Source organism: Oncorhynchus masou, chromosome 18 (genome assembly GCF_036934945.1).
Source record: "Oncorhynchus masou masou isolate Uvic2021 chromosome 18, UVic_Omas_1.1, whole genome shotgun sequence".
Taxonomy (NCBI): domain Eukaryota; kingdom Metazoa; phylum Chordata; class Actinopteri; order Salmoniformes; family Salmonidae; genus Oncorhynchus; species Oncorhynchus masou.
Window position 1 is genome coordinate 39,834,647 of NC_088229.1, and position 26,535 is coordinate 39,861,181.

The following is a 26,535-nucleotide window of genomic DNA, read 5'->3' on the forward strand; positions in this document are numbered from 1 at the left end:
TTCTCCTACCCTGCCTGCTTGTCAATCACTCCCCTCGGGCCTCGGTTGGCCAGAGACAATAGAGGGAGGAGAGAGAGAAAAAGGGATGTGAACATGAAAGCAGTTCAGAAACGAAGGGATGGATACAGAAAGGGAAAGGAGAGCACACAGTCATCGCTATGAGCAAATCTACTGTCTTAAAGAAGGGAGGAAACAGAGAGATGAATTGAGGTCAGGGATGCTCACGAGTGTAGAGTGATTCTTTGTGGTTGCCAGGGAGAGAGAGAGAGAGAGAGAGCAGGAGAGAGAGCACAGGAGGGTGGGAGAAAAAGAGGGAGTAGGCTGGGCTACTGATATTGATGAGTATTTAAGTGCTTTGACTGACTGGCTGGGCATACCCAACCGAGCCAGGAAATGACAGGATGAGACTGGGGGTTGGAGGGAGGCTAACTGAGGCTGAGGAGCAGCCAGACACTGTCACAGTGCCAGGTGACTCAAATGATGTCTAACACAAACAACATAATGACTGATATCAGTCGAATATCCGGGATATTTCCTACTTAATGTGCTTCTTATATGAGTCACAGATCCTCTGAGGGAGTGGTGACTGTGAGGAAGGGATTTTACTGAAAGATCATATAAATGTTCTTTTATAACGCAGCAGGTTATTTTCAAGGGAACGTGGCTCCTGTTGAGCGTGTCCCAGAGTGCCTTTGAATGTGCAGGGTGTGGTGAGAGGAGAGCGTGTGACTTTGTGGGGGTTGGTTGATGGTAGGGGCAGGGGCCCGGAGATGGATAGATTGAATCAGATAAACTCCTCATGCAACAGCTGTCATCCAGCCCTTTTTCTCCCTCTCCCTCTCTCTGCAGCTCTCGTTCTGTTGCTCGCTTTCCTTTCTCTCCTCCTTGCTCTACCCTGGTTGAATACAAAATAGGGAATTGGTTGAACATGATTTGCTGTGTACTGGATACCTAATTGTGAGCAAATTTGACAGACCATCCATTGTTTGAATGAATCCCTGAATTCGTACATTATGATTATAACATGTGTATAATTATATATTTCCCGATGTTGTTCTATCAGACATGTTTATTTACGCATGTGCATGTAAGTGCGTGCATAGGTCTACCCTCTTCACATATTCACGGGCCAAGAAAATAGGCCGAAGGCTGCTTAATACTATATCTGATCAGATCACATTACTGTTCATGGGTATTGATCTTCTCACAGCACTTTGGTTTAATCCAATATCCTCTTAACCAGCCACGTGGTTAGGAAGCTCCTATATCAAACTAACTGCACATCCAGCAATAATGATTTACAGTCAGCATGAGGCCGGGGCTGCGAGGACGCCCTGCTGGGTTCAAGCCCTCCAGGACCCTAGTTGAATAGCTCTGCTTATAGGGATAATACACTTCCTTAGTTAATGCTAATAAAGTCCCATAAAGGCCGAGGGATAGAGATCCGTCCATTCAGCTGCTGCTGATCCAATTTGGATTAGTCAGGTTCCCGTCTGAAATGGATCCAGTGTGACCCGGGCCGGCGGCCGTCAGGTGCCAGGCTGATGCAACCCAGACCACAGTAGTGTGATAGGGATCCTCTATCCACCCTGATCTCACTTGACTGTGATCCAGTTAGGGTTAGATCCAGCCTGACAGCGCCGTGGCTCTGCTAACTCTCAGACCTGGTAGTTATGGCAACTTTCCACCTGAGATTTACCCAGGGGTGTTTTACCAAAAAGGCTCAGACTTTTGTGTTTCCACCTCCAAGGTTTGTCACCTTCTCAAGGTAGATGATTACCACCTTCTCAAGGTAGATGATTACCACCTTCTCAAGGTAGACGATTACCACCTCCTCAAGGTAGATGATTACCACCTCCTCAAGGTAGACGATTACCACCTTCTCAAGGTAGACGATTACCACCTTCTCAAGGTAGACGATTACCACCTTCTCAAGGTGGACGATTACCACCTTCTCAAGGTGGACGATTACCACCTTCTCAAGGTAGACGATTACCACCTTCTCAAGGTAGACGATTACCACCTTCTCAAGGTAGACGATTACCACCTTCTCAAGGTGGACGATTACCACCTTCTCAAGGTGGACTCCACCTTCTCAAGGTCGACCACCTTCTCAAGGTAGACGATTACCACCTTCTCAAGGTAGAAGATTACCACCTTCTCAAGGTGGACGATTACCACCTTCTCAAGGTAGACGATTACCACCTTCTCAAGGTAGACGATTACCACCTTCTCAAGGTAGACGATTGTCACCTTCTCAAGGTGGACGATTATCACCCTCTCAAGGTAGACGATTACCACCTTCTCAAGGTGGACGATTGTCACCTTCTCAAGGTGGATGATTATCACCCTCTCAAGGTGATAATCGTTCACAGTTAGCCATTGTTATGTACCTACTACCATACCCCGTCCAAAGGCACTTAAATATTTTGTCTTGCCCATTTACCACCTTCTCACAAAGTCTTGTTGATGCATAGGTTGTTGATTCTGCTGCCCCAAGTCTTTAGTGTCACACTCCACCCCCAAAAAACAACAGAACTTTTAATATGAACACTGGCAACACACTGGTGTGGGGTAAGTCTCAGGTGGAAATGTCCCCATTATAGTGCTCTAGAATCTCATGATCTCATAAAGCCTACTGATATACACGGAGTACAAAACATTAAGAACACCTGCTCTTTCCATGACATCGACTGACCAGGTGAATCCAGGTGAAACTATGATCCCTTATTGACGTCACTTGTTAAATCCAATTCAGTCAGTGTAGATGAAGGGGAGGAGACAAGTTAAAGAAGGATTTTTAAGTATTGAGACAACTGAGACATGGATTGCTTATGTGTGCCATTCAGAGGATGAATGGGCAAGATTTACGTGTCTTTGAACCGGGTATGGTAGTAGGTGCCAGGCGCACCGGTTTGAGAGTGTCAAGAACTTCATCGCTGCAGGATTTTTCATGCTCAACAGTTTCCCATGTGTATCAAAAATGATTCACCACCCAAAGGGCATCCAGCCAACTTGACACATCTGTGGGAAGCATTGGAGTCAACGTGGGCCAGCATCCCTGTGGAACGCCTTCCACACCTTGTAGAGCCCATTCCCTGACGAGTTGAGGCTGTTCTGAGAGCAAAAAGGGATGCAACTCAATACTGGGAAGGTGTTCCTAATGTTTTGTACGCTCAGTGTAGATCTCAATCTATATCTATTACAGTGACTCTGTGTTTCTACGTTGTATTTTGAGGATTCAATTTGATCTGGCGTTGGTAATATGCCAATGTGGATTTATCTCCTGAATGTTCCCTTAAAGTGAATGATTTCATTCAATGGAATTTTTACATCCGTGTTTTACCTGAATGTTCGCATTCATTAGAATATTTGCAATTTGATACATTCTATGGGAATGTGCTTGGGGAGTTGTGCATGTGTAGTGATAGAGCAATGGTGATGAAAGCTGTTCAGGGACTGTAGGGACTATGTAAGGTTTTATGTATTTCTGCGGTGAATTCATTTTCCTCATTCTCTTTTTTTAAATGTCAACTCACTCTCTCTCTCCCACGCTTCACCCCCACGCCCCTCTCTCTCTCTCTCTCTATTCCGTGATTTGGGTCACTGGCTGACTAAGAGAGGACACACAGCTGGCCCATAACCCCCCCCCCCCACACACACACACACAGACTCACAGTCTGTAAAATATTTGTTTACTGTTGTTTGCCCACACTTAGCATTAACTTCTCTTTCTCTACCACTCTCCCTTCATCCACCCACTATTTTTATAAACAAAACTCTGTGACCTGTGTGTGTGTGTGTGTGTGTGTGGGTCCTGCTGCTCTCTTCATCATATCAAGAGATGTTCATTCTATTTGCTTCATGTGTGTGTGTGTAAGGGATCCTGCTGCTCTCTTCATCATATCAAGAGATTTTCATTCTATTTGCTTTATATGTTTATTTGACAGAGAAATCTGTCCAATTTGTTTAGATTTATATGTGTTTTGTGAAAACAGTGAGGGGGGGGGGGGGTATTTGATCCCCTGCTGATTTTGTACATTTGCCCACTGACAAAGAAATTATCAGTCTATAATTTTAATAGTAGTTTTATCTGAACAGTGAGAGACAGAATAACAACAAGAAAATCCAAGAAAAGCGAATGTCAAAAATGTTATAAATTGATTTGCATTTTAATGAGGGAAATAAGTATTTGACCCCCTCTCAATCAGAAAGATTTCTGGCTCACAGGTCTCTTTTATACAGGTAATGAGCTGAGATTGGGAGCACACTCTTAAAGGGACACTCTCCAGTTTGTTACCTGTATAAAATACACCTGTCCACAGAAGCAATCAATCAATCAGATTCCAAACTCTCCACCATGGCCAAGACCAAAGAGCTCTCCAAGGATGTCAGGGACAAGATTGTAGACCTACACAAGGCTGGAATGGGCTACAAGACCATCGCCAAGCAGCAGGGTGAGAAGATGACAACAGTTGGTGCGATTATTCGCAAATGGAAGAAACACAAAATAACTGTCAATCTCCCTCGGCCTGGAGCTCCATGCAAGATCTCACCTCGTGGAGTTGCAATGATCATGAGAATGGTGAGGAATCAGCCAAGAACTACACGGGAGGATCTTGTCAATGATCTCAAGGCAGCTGGGACCATAGTCACCAAGAAAACAATTGGTAACACTACGCCGTGAAGGACTGAAATCCTGCAGCGCCCGCAAGGTCCCCCTGCTCAAGAAAGCACATAAACATGCCCGTCTGAAGTTTGCCAATGAACATCTGAATGATTCAGAGGACAACTGCGTGAAAGTGTTGTGGTCAGATGAGACCAAAATGGAGCTCTTTGGCATCAACTCAAATCGCCGTGTTTGGACGAGGAGGAATGCTGCCTATGACCCCAAGAACACCATCCCCACCGTCAAACATGGAGGTGGAAACATTATGCTTTGGGGGTGTTTTTCTGCTAAGGGGACAGGACAACTTCACTGCATCAAAGGGATGATGGATGGGGCGATGTACCGTCCAATCTTGGGTGAGAACCTCCTTCCCTCAGCCAGGGCATTGAAAATGGGTCGTGGATGGGTATTCCAGCATGACAATGACCCAAAACACACGGCCAAGGCAACAAAGGAGTGGCTCAAGAAGAAGCACATTAAGGTCCTGGAGTGGCCTAGCCAGTCTCCAGACCTTAATCCCATAGAAAATCTGTGGAGGGAGCTGAAGGTTTGAGTTGCCAAACGTCAGCCTCAAAACCTTAATGACTTGGAGAAGATCTGCAAAGAGGAGTGGGACAAAACTGCTCCTGAGATGTGTGCAAACCTGGTGACTAACTACAAGAAACATCTGACCTCTGTGATTGCCAACAAGGGTTTTGCCACCAAGTACTAAGCCATGTTTTGCAGAGGGGTCAAATACTTATTTCCCCCATTAAAATGCAAATCAATTTCTAACATTTTTGACATGTGTTTTTCTGGATTTTTTTGGTTGTTATTCTGTCTCTCACTTGTTCAAATAAACCTCCCATTAAAATTATAGAAGGATAATTTCGTTGTCAGTGGGCAAACGTACAAAATCAGCAGGGGATCAAATACTTTCTTCCCTCACTGTAGGATGGCAGAGCAAGCAGATCAGTAATATCATGATCAATTTGTGCAAACTCTAGGTCCCTGTCTGAATCTATAAGACTAGCAGTCAGATAATGAACATAGGCCTAGGGGCCCTGTGGTTGAATCACACATGGATAATCTCCTCAAATAATGAATGACATCATCATCCTATTGGTTTAGACTCTATTGAAGGCAAGGGAAGGAAAGCACACACCTTGCATGTGATAGGGACACATGTTGCAATAGAACTTGAGTCTGGACCAATGAATACATGAATGGTCACTAATCAACTGTGAGATCAAGGAGAGCTAAGGGCCCTTTATCTTTTGATGGCTGTTTGGGATGCTATTCAAGTCAGTGAAGCGGTGCTGAGGCTTATTATTCACACGCAACCACAGGCCCAGTAAACTGTGGCAAGAATCACACAATCACCCCGCACATGCCACGCAGCTGTCGCCATATGGCATAGTGACTTGTACAGAGAGAGGGGAGGGAAGGAGGGGGGCTTCCCGGATAGCGACCCTCTGTGTCAACCTGTCTGAGTGACAGGAAGGGTAGGGCCTTGTCCTCCTCCTCTAGCATAAATTGTAGATGTAAATGACAACAGGCGATTGGCTGGCAAACGACACGATTACCCGTTAATCTATGTCCGTCCCAATCACACCTCGGTCACATCTCATGAATGTATTACTGCCTCATCATTTCCGGTCGAAGCCAGATGCACACCGGGCCTCCGCTACCACCTGCCGCTCAGGATTTCAGGGAGGGGGAAGGATCTGGCGACTGTGGCACGGGGCCTGGTCAGACAAGGAGAGAGGGGCCGGGGGCATGCAATTACGGAGTATGTGACTGGCAGGCAAAATGAGTGAAGAAAGCCTCAACACCACCCCTCCCTCCCTGCACGTTCAACCCCTCCGAGGGGTATAATCCACCAGAGGCTAAAAGTACCCCCACTTTCACTGTTCCCATGGCAACTCGCACCGTTGGAAAGCAGGGTCTTGCATGGCGGCTTGCGCAGTTAGGAGACCCCCCCATTGAGGAGTCAGAGCTTATTGATCCACTGTTGCGTGGAGGGGAGCCAAGCAGCTAAATTTGGACACACCCGCATCTTGAAAAGGGTGCTGTGTCTATACATTCTAAAACGCATGCGTGCATATATATAAGCACCCGCGTAAGGCTAAACGTGCATTAACCAAGAGGAGTGTATATAGCTGACTAATTACTGCTCTTAAAAATGAATGTTGCATTGCCAGAGCAATGTTGCGTAATTGGTTGGCCTCTGCATAACACAGTCTGAGCCTGTATTATTTTTGTGTCATTTTCTACAATTTTGTAAAAGCTAATATTTGTGAAATGTTTTGAGTAACAATGATCATTTAACATGTCTTATGTAGACTTAAATGGGCCGAGTGATGCAGCAGGCTGATTTGGAACGCCGCTGTCCATGGTGCTGTAACATGTTGGCTTAGTCATTTCTCCTCGGAAAGAAATCCACGGTGTGGACTGCCCAAACGTACAGTTATTTGGTTAAAGTGTTTGACAGGGCTTCCTAGTGTAGGCTTCTTTCAGCATTGTTTATATGGACGCGGTCCATGGTTTTGTAATGCTGAAATGTCCCATTGCCTGCTCATCCATCCCATCAAGTTTTTGTCTTGTTTCATTACTTCCCTTTTTCTTAAGTTAATGATATTGACACTGGGCTTGGGTGAAATGCTGAACATATAGTACTCCATGGCTCAGAGTCTTAGGCTACGTTATGAACAGATAACATCTTACAGCACCCTGCTTTGGTGTCACTTCACATTTCAGGTACTTTCCATTCATACGAAAATGTGTTTATATCCGGATACATTATTTATATTAAACGTAGGAAAATCATGGAATCGTAGCCTGTAATGTAGCCTACTTGGATTTTCTTCCTCCCACTATTTCAGTATAATATCACAAGCGCCAGTTTGTCTAGACGACTTTGCGCGTGTCGACATGTATCCGTCCTAATCACGGACAGGGCGGCTCGCCAGTATAACCTAACCTACTTTTCACAGCAATTATTGTTGGTGTGCAGGCATGGCAAGCCATGATACCCAACATGGCTGACTGCCTGGCCCTCGCTTCCTAGCGCCTAATTACTTACTGTTCTCAGCTCCGACAGAAGGATAGAAGCGAGAACATAGAGCGCGAGGGTTTAGATTTTTTTTTGTGCACTTTATTATTGTGGTCGGAGCATGAATATTTCAACATGCGTGGATCAGCTCCAACCGTGGCGGCGGCGACAGCCAGACTGAGAGAAACACAGATTGGTTTTCATAGCAGAACTATTTTGTGCCACAACACATCCGATGATGCAAGTCAAGGCTGCCAGACACGCCTTCCCTCCCTCAGCCATTTCCAAAATGTGGGGATTTCATTTTAGGTTGTAGAATTTACCATCAGAATGGATTATGTGACTGAATTTGGAATAAATAAAAAATATATTTCCATATAAACGAATTTTAATCCACTTTGTAAATACAACGAAATATATTGGTCATATTCATATGAATTCATGTTTGATTCAAATAATAAGTGAAGGGTGATGACCACATCGCAGGAAAAGCAATGAATAGGTAGCCTACTAATTACTCATCGATGTGTTGGCAGAGCATGACGTCATGGAGAGGCTCAATTCCTTTTTGTAGGCTATATAACATGGGCCTAACTGTCTTTGAAATGTATTAGGCTACAATGTGCAATAATAAATATAATTTACAGTGCCCCCTGTGTTATAATTTAATATTTAATAAAGCCTACATATTTATAATTATTACCAAAAATGCCATTAGGTTTCATATGCTTCATTGCTACTATGTTCCGCTATAGCCCATATACAATTTAATTGATTTAGATGGGTTTACTAAAATATGAATGCGAGTGAGATATAGTTCCGAGTCGCCTTCCAGTTGTGGCTATGGCGGCTACGGTGGTTTAACAGCCCTGCGAGCTGGAATAAAGCAGGGAGGCGGAGGAAGAGAGCAGCGAGGGGGAGGGGTGTTGAGAGGAGGAGAGCGTAACGCGAGGATGGATAGTACCACCAGGGTCTGCTGAGAGCCATGTTGGATATGAATGAAAGGGAGAGTTGCTGCACCCCTGACGCCGACAGACCGAGTTCTACCGAACACAGCGAGTAAATGCCAACTTCCCGGGCCCACGGAGAGACGGGGGAGCACGGGGGAAGGTGTCGGGCGGTGCCGCTGGAGCTGGCTACCTAGCCGGCGACCGAAGAGAGAGAGAGACGCACTCGGAAGAGAGGGAGATAGAAAGAGAGAGTGGTGAGAGGGAGAAAGGGGGAAGGAGAAAGGATCTTACCAGACTAATGGCTGCACTGCTACTGGGTTCCAGCCTGCTCTCACCACTTCTTCTCCACCTGCTCCTCAGTCCTTTGTTCGCGGTTAACCCGGGGAAGTTAGCAGGGACCTTTCGTTGGAGCCCGGGACCCTGCCCTGAGACACCGAGCCATCCAAGGGAAGCTGGGGTCTTGGCGAGCAGCAGTGGTTCGGTGATCTGCCCCAGGTGTACGTTACAACGTCTCCCATCGGGACGGCTCCAATCGGAACCAGCATTCCCGGTTTGGAGTCCTTTTGTATGGCAGAGGGCGCACGGAGACCCTTTTAAACCGCTGTGCACCGAAGAAGGAGGTGCGAGAGGGCCGTGGAATGGAGTCAGGCACCCCCAACCTGCAGGTAGGAGCAGGAGCAGCGGTGGGGAGAGGGGCGTTGTTTCACCTGTTTTCTGTTCGTGGGTTCAAAAGGCCAAAAAGCGGTATATACAAAGGACTAGAGATTGCGCACGGTCACCACCCTCTCTGCCGCCCGCCAAACCCGACACAGGGAGAGTCTTTGTGCGCGGCCAACACCAGGGACCTGAAAGCGAGTCGTCGGAGATTGTTAAAGACGTTCGAGGGGCTTCTGAAAGGTGCACAAGGACCCTTCACCGGCCACTTCCCCCAACACAGCAAATATCTACAGCTAAGCAACCACCTGGACAGCTGCCATGGGGCCCTCCTCACTCTCATTTGGGCAATAATACTTTGGACACCGGCGAGGTGGCCACCGGTGCTTGTTCTCATTTAAGTAGTCACAATGTTATCGATCTCACCAGTGATGGTTGTAATCGTTCGTTTACTAAAGCCATTGGGAGAACGGGGAGGAGCGTGGTGCAAGGCCCCTGCCAATGCTATCTCAGCGCAGCCACCGCAGGCAGTGCAGCCAGATGTTACCAGTCACCCGGGATTACTGAATGGGCCATGGCCCTCACAGGTTGTTATTTCAGGCATACCCGAGACAGGCTCCACGCCAGCCCCAGTCCTGGGCATGCTATGGTTCTGGGCAGGAGGAGGGAGGGATGGAAGGCACAAGGTAACAAACACGTGAACAAAAATGATTTGGATAATGATTTGGCCTCCGTTTATCTAACAACCAAGTTTATGGAGCCGGCTGCTCCGCCACAGAGAATATCAGTTTTGACAGGCCGAGAACAGAGCGCTCAACCCCGGTTAGAGAGTAAGGGGTTACCCTGGGGGTCTCTCCTCGGAACGAGGTGTTGTGGTTTGCAGCGGATGGATGTGGGGGGAGGACTTTCAGCCAACGTTATAGGTCCCAGGGGAAGCATAGAAGTGAGTAATCTCGACATCCAATTTCCCCCCACCACAAATATCACGGATAGTCTATGTTTGCCATCTAACGGAACCGGTTATGAAAACAGAAATTCTACTAGCTCATTTTCCTTATTCCATGACGACATACAGGCAGCAGAATCGGCTGCTCGAGCCAATGTTCCTCATCCTCAGTCTGAGCCAGCTCACAATGAGTCAGCTATCGTCACCCCTATATTTTCTTCCATCGCCGCTCTCACTATAGCAGCCTCGGTACACGCTGGTGTAATTAAGTCTGGTGTCACTCACAGGGATCTCGTTATCGCAAACGCCTTCTCATTCTCCATGGAGCTCAATCTAACTGAACGGGATAGTGACTCAGACTCATATTCCCAGCCACGGACTAGCCTCCTCTACAGACCCCCTCCCTTTCACATAGGTTCAGCACCACAGGCACAATGGACAGCATCCATCAAAACCTCTACCCAGATTTCTCCAAGTAAACAGGTATATTCGGCTCACCACTTTCAGCCATTTTTTGGGGAGAATGTTCACAAGGTCAACAATAATAACAATAATAACAATATCAGAAATTACAACCAGAACCACAATAACAACAACAAGGAAAACAAAGAGGAGCATGTTCAGATGAATCATGAAAGAAATGGTGCCAATAGTAGACAAGAGCCAGTGGATCTGAGTGGACTATGCTCACAGACACAGCTGGGCTTGGTCCCTGAAGAATTGCTCTACACTGCGTGTGTTGACAGCAGCTCAGGCGACAGCTTAACTAATGTCCAGGGGGGCACTCGCCCGCAATTAAAATCAGGTAAACTGGTGCCATTACAACAGGAAGGTGTCAGTCAGCCAGAAAGGCATATGGGTGGCAAGGTTGAGGAGGGGTCTGGGGGAGGCAAATTACAGGTGGGGGAGGGAGAGAGACAGGCCAGAGAGGCACGGAGGGAGGAAGTGGAGGAGTGGGAGTCAGAGGGAATAACAAAGAGAGCCACAGCCCAGACAGATGAGACTGTAGAAGCAGAGGGTGAGAGAGAGAAAGGTCAGGAGAGGGCCAGTCTCACACAGACACAGAGTGGTGAAGGAGGAAAAGAGGAGGGGAAGAAAGTGTGGCAGGGGGCTGAAAGCACACAGGAAGACGAGGAGGAAAGGCACAGGTCAAGGGGAGAGAGAAGCTTGGGAAGGCAGACCGTGGAAGATGAAGGTGAGGAGGACAGAGGGAAAGAGGTTTTGGTGGTGGGGCGCACTCGCCGAGCTGCCAACAGACACCCTCACTTCTCCCAGTATAACTTCCAGGTCCAGGTTCCAGAAAACCAGCCCCCAGGCACCTCAGTCATACCCATGTCAGCCACCGACCCAGACGCAGGTGAAGCAGGCAGGCTCAGCTACACCATGGCCCCTCTCATGAACAGCAGATCCACGGACTACTTCCACATCGACCCTGACACGGGCCTCATCACCACTTCCCAGGTGCTGGACAGGGAGCACATGGACCTGCACTACTTCCGGGTCACGGCATCAGACCACGGCTCTCCACGCCTCTCTGGCACCACCATGGTGGCAATCACTGTGGCCGACCGCAATGACCACTCGCCTATCTTTGAGCACACAGAGTACCGGGAGACCATCCGGGAGAACGTGGAGGAGGGCTACCCCATCCTGCAGCTCCGAGCCACTGACCTGGATGCCCCGTCCAACGCCAACATCCGCTACCGCTTCATAGGAGACACCGCTGCTGCGGCCCGGGCCGCATTTGAGATCGACCCCCGCTCAGGGTTGATCACCACGCGGGGCGTGGTCGACCGGGAGACCAACGAACGCTACACCCTCCACGTGGAGGCCAGCGACCAGGGAAGGGAGCCCGGGCCCCGCTCGGCCATCGTTAAGGTCTCCATCACGGTGCTGGACGAGAACGACAACGTGCCCCAGTTCAGCGAGAAGCGCTATGTGGTGGCGGTCAGGGAGGACGTGCGGCCCCACTCTGAGATCCTGAGGGTGAGCGCTACGGACCATGATAAGGATAGCAACGCGGCCGTCCACTACAACATCATCAGTGGGAACAGCCGGGGCCAGTTCTCCATCGACAGTGTGACGGGGGAGATCCAGGTAGTTGCCCCTCTGGACTTTGAGGCAGAGAGGGAGTACACTCTGAGGGTACGAGCCCAGGACAACGGCCGGCCGCCCCTCTCCAATAACACAGGTATCATCAGCGTGCAGGTGACCGACGTCAACGACAACCCTCCCATCTTCGTGTCCACGCCGTTCCAGGCGTCAGTGCTGGAGAGCGCCCCCGTGGGCAGCTCCATCCTCCACATCCAGGCCATCGACACAGACTCTGGGGACAACGCCCGTCTGGAGTACAGGCTGACTGGCACCAGCCCTGACACGCCCTTCGTCATTAACTCCGCCACGGGCTGGGTGACGGTCAGCTCGGCTCTGGACCGGGAGTCTGTGGAACACTTCTTCTTTGGGGTGGAGGCCAGAGACTATGGCGTCCCACCTCTCTCCGCCACAGCCAGCGTGACTATAACAGTGATGGACGTCAATGACAACAGGCCAGAGTTCCTGCAGAAAGAGTACTTTGTGAGGCTCAACGAGGACGCAGCTGTGGGCACCAGTGTGGTCATTGTGACCGCGGTCGACCGTGATGTCAACAGTGCGGTCACCTATCAGATCACGGGGGGCAACACGCGTAACCGCTTTGCCATAAGCACAGCCGGAGGGTCGGGGCTGGTCTCTCTAGCACTGCCGCTCGACTACAAACAGGAGCGCCGATACGTTCTGACTGTGACGGCTTCCGACCGCACGCTACATGACACATGCCAGGTCCACGTCAACATCACGGACGCCAACACACACCGGCCCGTGTTCCAGAGTGCTCACTACTCTGTGACCGTGAACGAGGACCGCCCCCCGGGCAGCACGGTTGTGGTCATCAGCGCCACGGATGATGACGTTGGCGAAAACTCTCGCATCACCTACTTCCTGGAAGACAACATCCCCCAGTTCCGCATTGACCCATCCAGCGGAGCCATCACCCTGCAGGCCGAGCTGGACTACGAAGACCAGATGACCTACACTCTGGCCATCACCGCCCGGGACAACGGCATCCCACAGAAGTCTGACACCACCTATGTAGAGGTGAATGTGAACGATGTGAACGACAACGCACCACAGTTCCTCAGCCCAAGGTACCAGGGCACCGTCAGTGAAGACGCCCCACCCTTCACTAGCGTCCTACAGATATCCGCAATGGACCGAGATGCCCACGCCAACGGCCGCGTCCAGTACACCTTCCAGAATGGGGAGGACGGTGACGGAGACTTCACCATCGAGCCCACATCGGGCATCGTACGCACGGTCCGTCGTCTGGACCGCGAGAGTGTTCCATTCTATGAGCTGACGGCGTACGCCGTGGACCGCGGTGTGCCTCCCCAGCGGACGCCCGTCCACATCCAGGTGACTGTTCTCGACGTCAACGACAACGCTCCTGTCTTCCCGGCAGACGACTTTGAGGTTCTGGTGAAGGAGAACAGCGCTGTGGGGTCGGTGGTGGCCCAGATCACAGCCACAGACCCAGACGAGGGGACCAACGCCCAAATCATGTATCAAATCGTAGAAGGCAACATTCCTGAGATCTTCCAGATGGACATCTTCTCCGGGGAGCTCACCTCCCTCATCGACCTTGACTACGAGGCCCGCTCTGAGTACGTGATCGTGGTCCAGGCCACCTCAGCCCCCCTGGTGAGCCGGGCCACGGTGCGCATCCGGCTGGTGGACCAGAACGACAACCGGCCCCAACTCCAGGACTTCCAGATCGTCTTCAACAACTTTGTGTCCAACCGCTCCAATAGTTTCCCCAGCGACGTGATCGGCCGGGTCCCGGCCCACGACCCTGATGTGTCAGACCACCTGTACTACTCCATTGCCCGGGGAAACGACCTACACCTGCTGCTGCTCAACCACAGCAGTGGGGAGATCCGGCTGAGCCGCAAGCTGGACAACAACAGAGCCTTGGTGGCCCCCATGCTCATCACTGTCACAGGTGAGAGACAGAGGGATAAAGTGTGGCTGGATGTGTGAGAGAGGGAGGGGGAGAGAGAGATGTGTGTGAAAGAGATGGTGTTGGTTTGTGTGTGGGGGGAAAAGAGGGTGGGGGTTGGTTTGTGTGTGTGTCTGAGAGAGAGGGTGTGGGAAGGGCCTGTCAGAAAATGTGAATGAGGGGTATTTGGGATACTTAGGCTCTTGATCCATGATTTAAGTTATTTTTGTGAATTAAATGAAATAGGCGACGAGGGGCATGAAATGATAAACTTCCTGGTAAGGATGGTTTATGATTTATTTTACTGTACAACAGTCATGCATTTTTTTAGTTTGTTAAAGAGCTTTTATATGGCCCGTGTTTTTTTGAGACCTGCTGGTCTATTTACAGAGCTTTTATCCAGCCTCTCTCAGCCGACTCCTCTCCTCTAGGACTGGAGTGTTATGAGATTATAATTAAATACAGTCAGCCTCCCCTCTCTTCTCCCCTTCACAATCTCTCTCTCTCTCTCCCTCTTTCTCCCTCTCTCTCTCTCTCTCTGACTCTCTGACTCTCTCTCTCTCTCTCTCTCTCTCTCTCTCTCTCTCTCCTCTCTCTCACTCTCTCTCTCTCTCTTTGGCTCTCATGCTCCCTCTCTCTCTCTATCTCTCTGCTCTTTACTGAGACTAGAGAGAGGGGAGATTAAGATGTAATATAGTCGGTCTAAGATCCCAGCAGGACAGCCGGCCAGGCCTGTACTCATTTGATATCTGTCTCCATCCATCTGTCTGTCTTTCCTTCCCTGGGGCACCAACACACAACACCACTTCCCCTCTTTTGTGTGTGTGCGTGCGCGAGTGCTTGCATGTGTATCTGTGTTTGTGTGTGTCTGCACAGTACATATGGGTGTAGACAGAAAGCTGTGGAGAGGAAAGGCAAATGAGCATTAAATCAGTTGTATTTGTCACATGCTTTGTAGACAACAGGTGTAGACTAATAGTGGAACACTTACTTACTTATGTTCCAAGTCAAAGTTAAGATAGAAAATAGAAATAGTGAAATGAGGAATAAATACACAGTGAATAACAAATGGGAATAATGAGTAAAAATAACATGGCTATACATAGGGAGTAGAAATAACATGACTATATACAGGGAGTATAAAATAACATGACTATACATAGGGAGTATAAAATAACATGACTATATACAGGGAGTTTAAAATAACATGACTATATATAGGGAGTATAAAATAACATGGCTATACATAGGGAGTATAAAATAATGACTATGACTATACATAGGGAGTATAAAATAACATGACTATACATAGGGAGTATAAAATAACATGACTATATACAGGGATATAAAATAACATAGGGAGTATAAAATAACATGACTATACATAGGGAGTATAAAATAACATGACTATACATAGGGAGTATAAAATAACATGGCTATACATAGGGAGTATAAAACAACATGACTATAAATAGGGAGTATAAAATAACATGACTATATACAGGGAGTATAAAATAACATGACTATACATAGGGAGTATAAAATAACATGACTATACATAGGGAGTATAAAATAACATGGCTATACATAGGGAGTATAAAATAACATGACTATACATAGGGAGTATAAAATAACATGGCTATATACAGGGAGTATAAAATAACATGACTATATACAGGGAGTAGAAATAACATGACTATACATAGGGAGTATAAAATAACATGACTATATACAGGGAGTATAAAATAACATGGCTATATACAGGGAGTATAAAATAACATGGCTATATACAGGGAGTATAAAATAACATGACTATACATAGGGAGTATAAAATAACATGGCTATACACAGGGAGTATAAAATAACATGACTATATGCAGGGAGTATAAAATAACATGGCTATATACAGGGAGTAGAAATAACATGACTATATACAGGGAGTATAAAATAACATGGCTATACATAGGGAGTATAAAATAACATGACTATACATAGGGAGTATAAAATAACATGACTATACATAGGGAGTATAAAATAACATGACTATATACAGGGAGTATAAAATAACATGGCTATACATAGGGAGTATAAAATAACATGGCTATACATAGGGAGTATAAAATAACATGACTATACATAGGGAGTATAAAATAACATGGCTATACATAGGGAGTATAAAATAACATGGCTAAACATAGGGATATATAAAAATAACATGACTATACATATATAACATGACTATATACAGGGAGTATAAAATAACATGACTATACATAGGGAGTATAAAATAACATGACTATAAATAACATGGTATAAAATAACATGACTATACATAGGGAGTAGAAATAACATGACTATACATAGGGAGTATAAAATAACATGGCTATATACAGGGAGTATAAAATAACATGACTATACATAGGGAGTATAAAATAACATGGCTATACATAGGAGTATAAAATAACATGACTATATACAGGGAGTATAAAATAACATGACTATACATAGGGAGTATAAAATAACATGGCTATACACAGGGAGTATAAAATAACATGACTATATACAGGGAGTATAAAATAACATGGCTATATACAGGGAGTAGAAAATAACATGACTATATACAGGGAGTAGAAATAACATGACTATATACAGGGAGTATAAAATAACATGGCTATACATAGGGAGTATAAAATAACATGACTATACATAGGGAGTATAAAATAACATGACTATACATAGGGAGTATAAAATAACATGACTATACATAGGGAGTATAAAATAACATGGCTATACATAGGGAGTATAAAATAACATGACTATACATAGGGAGTATAAAATAACATGGCTATATACAGGGAGTATAAAATAACATGACTATATACAGGGAGTTTAAAATAACATGGCTATATACAGGGAGTAGAAAATAACATGACTATATATAGGGAGTAGGAATAACATGACTATATACAGGGAGTATAAAATAACATGGCTATATACAGGGAGTATAAAATAACATGACTATATACAGGGAGTATAAAATAACATGACTATATACAGGGAGTAGAAATAACATGGCTATATACAGGGAGTAGAAAATAACATGACTATATACAGGGAGTAGAAATAACATGGCTATACATAGGGAGTATAGAATAACATGACTATACATAGGGAGTATAAAATAACATGGCTATACATAGGGAGTATAAAATAACATGACTATACATAGGGAGTATAAAATAACATGACTATACATAGGGAGTATAAAATAACATGACTATACATAGGGAGTATAAAATAACATGGCTATACATAGGGAGTATAAAATAACATGACTATATACAGGGAGTAGAAATAACATGACTATTTAAAGGGAGTAGAAAATAACATGGCTATACACAGGGAGTAGAAATAACATGGCTATACATAGGGAGTATAAAATAACATGGCTATATACATTGAGTATAAAATAACATGGCTATATACAGGGAGTATAAAATAACATGACTATATACAGGGAGTAGAAAATAACATGGCTATATACAGGGAGTAGAAAATAGCATGACTATATACAGGGAGTAGAAAATAACATGGCTATATACAGGGAGTAGAAAATAGCATGACTATATACAGGGAGTATACAATAACATGGCTATATACAGGGAGTAGAAAATAGCATGACTATATACAGGGAGTATAAAATAACATGACTATATACAGGGAGTATAAAATAACATGACTATATACAGGGAGTAGAAAATAGCATAACTATATACAGGGAGTAGAAATAACATGACTATATACAGGGAGTAGAAAATAACATGGCTATATACAGGGAGTAGAAAATAGCATGACTATATACAGGGAGTATAAAATAACATGGCTATATACAGGGAGTAGAAAATAGCATGACTATATACAGGGAGTATAAAATAACATGACTATATACAGGGAGTATAAAATAACATGGCTATATACAGGGAGTAGAAAATAGCATGACTATATACAGGGAGTATAAAATAACATGACTATACATAGGGAGTATAAAATAACATGACTATATACAGGGAGTTTAAAATAACATGACTATATACAGGGAGTATAAAATAACATGGCTATACATAGGGAGTATAAAATAACATGACTATACATAGGGAGTATAAAATAACATGACTATACATAGGGAGTATAAAATAACATGACTATACATAGGGAGTATAAAATAACATGACTATACATAGGGAGTATAAAATAACATGACTATACATAGGGAGTATAAAATAACATGGCTATACATAGGGAGTATAAAACAACATGACTATAAATAGGGAGTATAAAATAACATGACTATATACAGGGAGTATAAAATAACATGACTATACATAGGGAGTATAAAATAACATGACTATACATAGGGAGTATAAAATAACATGGCTATACATAGGGAGTATAAAATAACATGACTATACATAGGGAGTATAAAATAACATGGCTATATACAGGGAGTATAAAATAACATGACTATATACAGACATGACTATACAGGGAGTATAAAATAACATGACTATATACAGGGAGTATAAAATAACATGGCTATATACAGGGAGTATAAAATAACATGGCTATATACAGGGAGTATAAAATAACATGACTATACATAGGGAGTATAAAATAACATGGCTATACACAGGGAGTATAAAATAACATGACTATATGCAGGGAGTATAAAATAACATGGCTATATACAGGGAGTAGAAATAACATGACTATATACATGAGTATAAAATAACATGGCTATACATAGGGAGTATAAAATAACATGACTATACATAGGGAGTATAAAATAACATGACTATAAAATAACATGACTATATATAGGGAGTATAAAATAACATGACTATATACAGGGAGTATAAAATAACATGGCTATACATAGGGAGTATAAAATAACATGGCTATACATAGGGAGTATAAAATAACATGACTATACATAGGGAGTATAAAATAACATGACTATATAAAATAACATGGCTATACATAGGGAGTATAAAATAACATGGCTACACATAGGGAGTATAAAATAACATGACTATATACAGGGAGTATAAAATAACATGACTATACATAGGGAGTATAAAATAACATGACTATAAATAGGGAGTATAAAATAACATGACTATACATAGGGAGTAGAAATAACATGACTATACATAGGGAGTATAAAATAACATGGCTATATACAGGGAGTATAAAATAACATGACTATACATAGGGAGTATAAAATAACATGGCTATACACAGGGAGTATAAAATAACATGACTATATACAGGGAGTATAAAATAACATGACTATACATAGGGAGTATAAAATAACATGGCTATACACAGGGAGTATAAAATAACATGACTATATACAGGGAGTATAAAATAACATGGCTATATACAGGGAGTAGAAAATAACATGACTATATACAGGGAGTAGAAATAACATGACTATATACAGGGAGTATAAAATAACATGGCTATACATAGGGAGTATAAAATAACATGATACTATACATAGGGAGTATAAAATAACATGACTATACATAGGGAGTATAAAATAACATGACTATACATGACTATACATAGGGAGTATAAAATAACATGGGGAGAATAAAATAACATGGCTATACATAGGGAGTATAAAATAACATGACTATACATAGGGAGTATAAAATAACATGGCTATATACAGGGAGTATAAAATAACATGACTATATACAGGGAGTAGAAATAACATGACTATACAGGGAGTATAACATGGGGAGTATAAAATAACATGACTATATACAGGGAGTAGAAATAACATGACTATATACAGGGAGTATAAAATAACATGACTATATACAGGGAGTATAAAATAACATGGCATGACTATATACAGGGAGTATAAAATAACATGACTATATACAGGGAGTATAAAATAACATGACTATACACAGGGAGTATAAAATAACATGACTATATACAGGGAGTATAAAATAACATGGCTATATACAGGGAGTAGAAATAACATGACTATATACAGGGAGTATAAAATAACATGGCTATACATAGGGAGTATAAAATAACATGACTATACATAGGGAGTATAAAATAACATGATACTATACATGGCTATACATAGGGAGTATAAAATAACATGACTATACATAGGGAGTATAAAATAACATGACTATACATAGGAGTATAAAATAACATGGCTATACATAGGGAGTATAAAATAACATGGCATGGCTATACATAGGGAGTATAAAATAACATGACTATACATAGGGAGTATAAAATAACATGGCTATACACAGGGAGTATAAAATAACATGGCTATACATAGGAGTATAAAATAACATGGCTATACATAGGGAGTATAAAATAACATGACTATATACAGGGAGTATAAAATAACATGACTATACATAGGGAGTATAAAATAACATGACTATACATAGGGAGTATAAAATAACATGACTATACATAGGGAGTATAAAATAACATGGCTATACATATGGAGTATAAAATAACATGGCTATATACAGGGAGTAGAAATAACATGACTATATACAGGGAGTATAAAATAACATGACTATAAAATAACATGGGAGTATAAAATAACATGGCTACTATATATAGGGAGTATAAAATAACATGACTATATACAGGGAGTATAAAATAACATGACTATATACAGGGAGTATAAATAACATGACTATATACAGGGAGTATAAAATAACATGGGAGTATAAAATAACATGACTATATATAGGGAGTATAAAATAACATGACTATATACAGGGTATAAAATAACATGGCTATACATAGGGAGTAGAAATAACATGACTATATACAGGGAGTATAAAATAACATGGCTATACATAGGGAGTATAAAATAACATGACTATATACAGGGAGTATAAAATAACATGACTATATACATAGGGAGTATAAAATAACATGGCTATACATAGGGAGTATAAAATAACATGACTATACATAGGGAGTATAAAATAACATGACTATATACAGGGAGTATAAAATAACATGGCTATATACATGACTATATACAGGAGTATAAAATAACATGACTATATACATGCATATATACAGGGAGACTATAAAATAACATGACTATATACAGGGAGTATAAAATAACATGACTATATACAGGGAGTATAAAATAACATGACTATATACAGGGAGTATAAAATAACATGACTATACATAGGGAGTATAAAATAACATGGCTATACATAGGGAGTATAAAATAACATGACTATACATAGGGAGTATAAAATAACATGACTATATACAGGGAGTATAAAATAACATGACTATATACAGGGAGTATATAAATAACATGACTATACATGAGGGAGTATAAAATAACATGACTATATACAGGGAGTATAAAATAACATGACTATATACAGGGAGTATAAAATAACATGACTATATACAGGGAGTATAAAATAACATGGCTATATACAGGGAGTATAAAATAACATGACTATATACAGGGAGTATAAAATAACATGACTATATACAGGGAGTATAAAATAACATGACTATATACAGGGAGTATAAAATAACATGACTATATACATATAAAATAACATGGGAGTATAAAATAACATGACTATATACAGGGAGTATAAAATAACATGACTATATACAGGGAGTATAAAATAACATGACTATATACATAGGGAGTAGAAATAACATGACTATATATAGGAGTATAAAATAACATGACTATATACAGGGAGTATAAAATAACATGACTATATACAGGGAGTATAAAATAACATGGCTATATATAGGGAGTAGAAAATAACATGACTATATACTAGGGAGTATAAAATAACATGACTATATACAGGGAGTATAAAATAACATGACTATATACAGGGAGTATAAAATAACATGGCTATATACATAGGGAGTATAAAATAACATGACTATATACAGGGAGTATAAAATAACATGGCTATATACATAAAATAACATGACTATATACAGGGAGTATAAAATAACATGACTATATACAGACTATATACAGGGAGTATAAAATAACATGAAATAACATGACTATATACAGGGAGTAGAAATAACATGACTATATACAGGGAGTATAAAATAACATGGCTATATACATGGGAGTATAAAATAACATGACTATATACAGGGAGTAGAAATAACATGACTATATACAGGGAGTATAAAATAACATGGCTATATATAGGGAGTATAACAATAACATGACTATACATAGGGAGTATAAAATAACATGGCTATACATGGCTATATACATAGGGAGTATAAAATAACATGTATAAAAAAATAACATGACTATACATAGGGAGTATAAAATAACATGACTATATAAAATAGGGAGTATAAAATAACATGACTATACATAGGGAGTATAAAATAACATGACTATATACAGGGAGTATAAAATAACATGACTATATATACAGGGAGGAGTAACATGACTATATACAGAAAAAATAACATGGCTATACACAGGGAGTAGAAAATAACATGGCTATACATAGGGATGACTATACATAGGGAGTATAAAATAACATGACTATATACATATGAGTATATAAATAACATGGCTATATACAGGGAGTATAAAATAACATGACTATATACAGGGAGTAGAAAATAACATGGCTATATACAGGGAGTAGAAATAAATATAGCATGACTATATACAGGGAGTAGAAAATAACATGACTATATACAGGGAGTATACAGAAAATGGCTATATACATGACTATATATACAGGGAGTATAAAATAACAATAACATGGCTACTATACAGGGAGTATAAAATAACATGAAAATAACATGACTATATACAGGGAGTATAAAATAATGACTATATATGACTATATACAGGGAGTATAAAATAACATATATACAGACATATATATACAGGGAGTAGAAAATAACATGACTATATACAGGGAGTATAAAATAACATGACTATATACAGGGAGTAAAAATAACATGGCTATATACAGGGAGTAGAAAATAGCATGACTATATACAGGGAGTATAAAATAACATGGGCTATATATAAAATAACAGGCTATACATAGGGAGTATAAAATAACATGAGTAGAAAATAGCATGACTATATACAGGGAGTATAAAATAACATGACTATATATGAAATAACATGGCTATATGCAGGGAGTATAAAATAACATGACTATATACAGGGAGTATAAAATAACATGGCTATATACAGGGAGTAGAAAATAGCATGACTATATACAAGGAGTACCAGTACCGAGTCGACATGCAGGGGTACGAGGTAATTGAGGTAGCTATGTACTGTACATATAGGTAGGGGTAAAGTGACTAGGCAACAAAATAGATCATAGACAGTAGCAGCCTTATATGTGCAAAAGAGTTAGTGTGTTTGTGCAAAAAAGGGTCAGTGCAGATATCCGGGTAGCCATTTGATGACCTATTTAGCAATATTGTTTAGTAGTCTTATGGCTTGTGGGTAGAAGCTGTTCACGGTTCTGTTGGTTCCAGACTTGGTGCACTGGTACCGCTTGCTGTGCGGTAGAAGAGAGAACAGTCTGTGGCTTGGGTGGTTGGAGTCTTTAACAATTTTTTGGGCCTTCCTCTGACACCGCCTGGTATAGAGGTCCTGGATGGCAGAGAGCTCGGCCGCAGTGATATACTAGGCCATAAGCACTACCATTTGTAGCACCTTGCGGTCGGATGCCAAGCAGTTGCCGTACCAAACGGCGATGCAGCCAGTCAAGATGCTCTCGAGGGTGCAGCTGTAGAACGCTTTGAGGATAAGAGGGCCCATGCCAAATCTTTTCAGTCTCCTGAGGGGGAAGAGGTGTGGTGCCCTCTTCACGACTGTGTTGGTGTGTTTGAACCATGATAGATCTTTAGTGATGTGGACACCAAGGAACTTTAAGCTCTCCACCCGCTCTACTACAGCCCCATCGATGTGAATGGGGATGTGTTCGGCAACCCGTTTCCTCTAGTCCACGATAAGCTCATTTGTTTTACTGACCTCCTCCCTATAGGCTGTCTCATTGTTGTCGGTTATCAGGCCTACCACCGTTGTCTGTCGGCAAACTTTATGATGGTTTTGAAGTCCTTCGCAGCCACACAGTCGCGGGTGAACAGGGAATACAGGAGGGGACTAAGCACGCAACCCTGAGGGGCCCCCAGTGTTGAGGGTCATCGTGGCAAATGTGTTGTTGCCTAGCCTCACCACCTGGGGGCGGCCCGTCAGGAAGTCCAGGATCCAGTTGCAGAGGGAGGTGTTCAGTCCCAGGGGCCTTAACTGAGTGACGAGCTTGGAGGGCACTATGGTGTTGAACGCTGAGCTGTAGTCAGCATTCTCACGCAGGTGTTCCTTTTGTCCAAGCCCTACCACATCCGACGAGTTTCAGAACCATTGTTGTAGGATTCGATCTTAGTCCTGTTTGATGACGTCAGAGGGCGTAGCAGGATTTCTTATAAGGGTCCGGGTTAGTGTCCCTCCCATTGAAAGTGGCAGCTCTAGGCTGTAATGTTGCCTGTAATCCTTGCTTCTGGTTGGGATGTGTACGTACGTACGTATGTCACTGTGGGGACGACGTTGTCAATGCACTTATTAATGAAGCCGGAGATGTGATCAACTCCTCAATGCCATCGGATGAATCCCGGAACATGTTCCAGTCTGTGCTAGCGAAACAGTCCCGTAGCTTTGCATCCAATTCATCGGACCACTTCCGTATTGGGAGTGTCACGGGTACTTCCTGTTTGAGTTTGGGATGTAAGCAGGAATCAGGAGGATATAATTATGATCCGATTTGCCAAATGGAGGGCGAGGGAGAGCTTTGAATGCCTCTCTGTGTGTGGAGTAAATGTGATCTAGAGTATTTTCTCTTATAGTTGCACAGGTGACATGCCGGTAGAAATGAGGTAGACATGCTAGGCACATCGACGGTACCAATTTTAGACGAGTCCCCTAACACTTTTTCCCCATGGAGTGGTTATAATAGTTAGTATTTCAAACCGTTTCGGACGCTACAGACTTTTTAGTGAGAAGACCGATTTTTCGGGGATGTCTCGTGGTCTGACAAACACCGCTCTAGCTCTGTCACCTTTCACCTCAGATGCGGAAGTGTAACACAGGTGGATGCGGTGGATTGAGACTCATTCAATGCTAAACAACAGATATTTCTAGCTTAAACTGACGGGAGTTTGATGGGGATCCTTTTTTATTATGTTATTTAGATTGACTCTAGCGGGGTTTTAAAATGTGTGCGGTACACTTTAGTTTACCGCCCAACTGACATAATTGTGTTCTTGACTGGTCATGCATGGGATGGAAAGAGTTCACACAGTTTACAGTGTCCGTAAAGAGACCCTTCTCTTCCTGCTCCAGTTATAGGATTTCCCCGTTATATAATCTATCTGTAATGCCCTTTATTAAACACAAGAGACAGGAAGGTTCAATATCCCCTCTCTTTCCTCTGTCAGCATCATCCTTTACTTAATCAACACACATAAAAAATATATATATATATTTTCCTGTAGGGAGTGTTCAGGCATATTTTGTGTGTGGGTGTTTGTGTGTGTGTTTGTCTGTGTAAGTGCAGTATAGTCAATGAGTCATTTCTCATTATATGCTGTACATACAGTAGTTGTCAACTACACAATGTACACAAAAGTATGTGGACACCCCTTCAAATTAGTGGATTTGGCTCTTTTAGCCACACCTGTTGCTGTGTATAAAATGTATAACATCGAGAACACAGCCATGTCGTCTCCATAGACAAACACTTGCAGTAGAATGACCTTACTGAAAATCTCAGTGACTCCTTTCCAACAAGTCTGTTCGTAAAATGTCTGCCCTTTCTGCTGGTATCGTCTAGGAGCAACAATGGCTTAGTAGGTAGGCCACAAAAGCTCACAGAACAGGACCGCCGAGTGCTGAAGCGCGGAACGTGTAAAAATGGTCTGTCCTCGGTTGCAACACTCACGACTGAGTTCCAAACTGACTCTGGAAGCAACGTCAGCACAAGAACGGTTTGTCGGGAGCTTCATGAAATGGGTTTCCATAGCTGAGCAGCCGCACATAAGCCGAAGATCACCATGAGCTATGCCAAGCATCGACTGGAGTGGTGTAAAGCTTACCACAATTGGACTCTGGAGCAGTGGAAAGAGGGGTGA

The 26,535-nt window shown here is 42.8% G+C and overlaps 1 protein-coding gene across 1 annotated transcript in view; it reads left to right on the forward strand.

Annotated features, from left to right (window-relative positions):
• The first annotated feature begins 8,664 nt into the window (after positions 1-8,664).
• The window catches only part of LOC135504578 (cadherin EGF LAG seven-pass G-type receptor 3-like), an 82,801-nt gene continuing 64,930 nt past the window's right edge, over positions 8,665-26,535 (forward strand). Inside the window, 2 exon segments of the mRNA XM_064923287.1 lie at positions 8,665-8,851; positions 8,853-14,289. Coding sequence (XP_064779359.1) covers positions 8,702-8,851; positions 8,853-14,289 — 5,587 coding nt within the window. The 5' untranslated portion in view covers positions 8,665-8,701.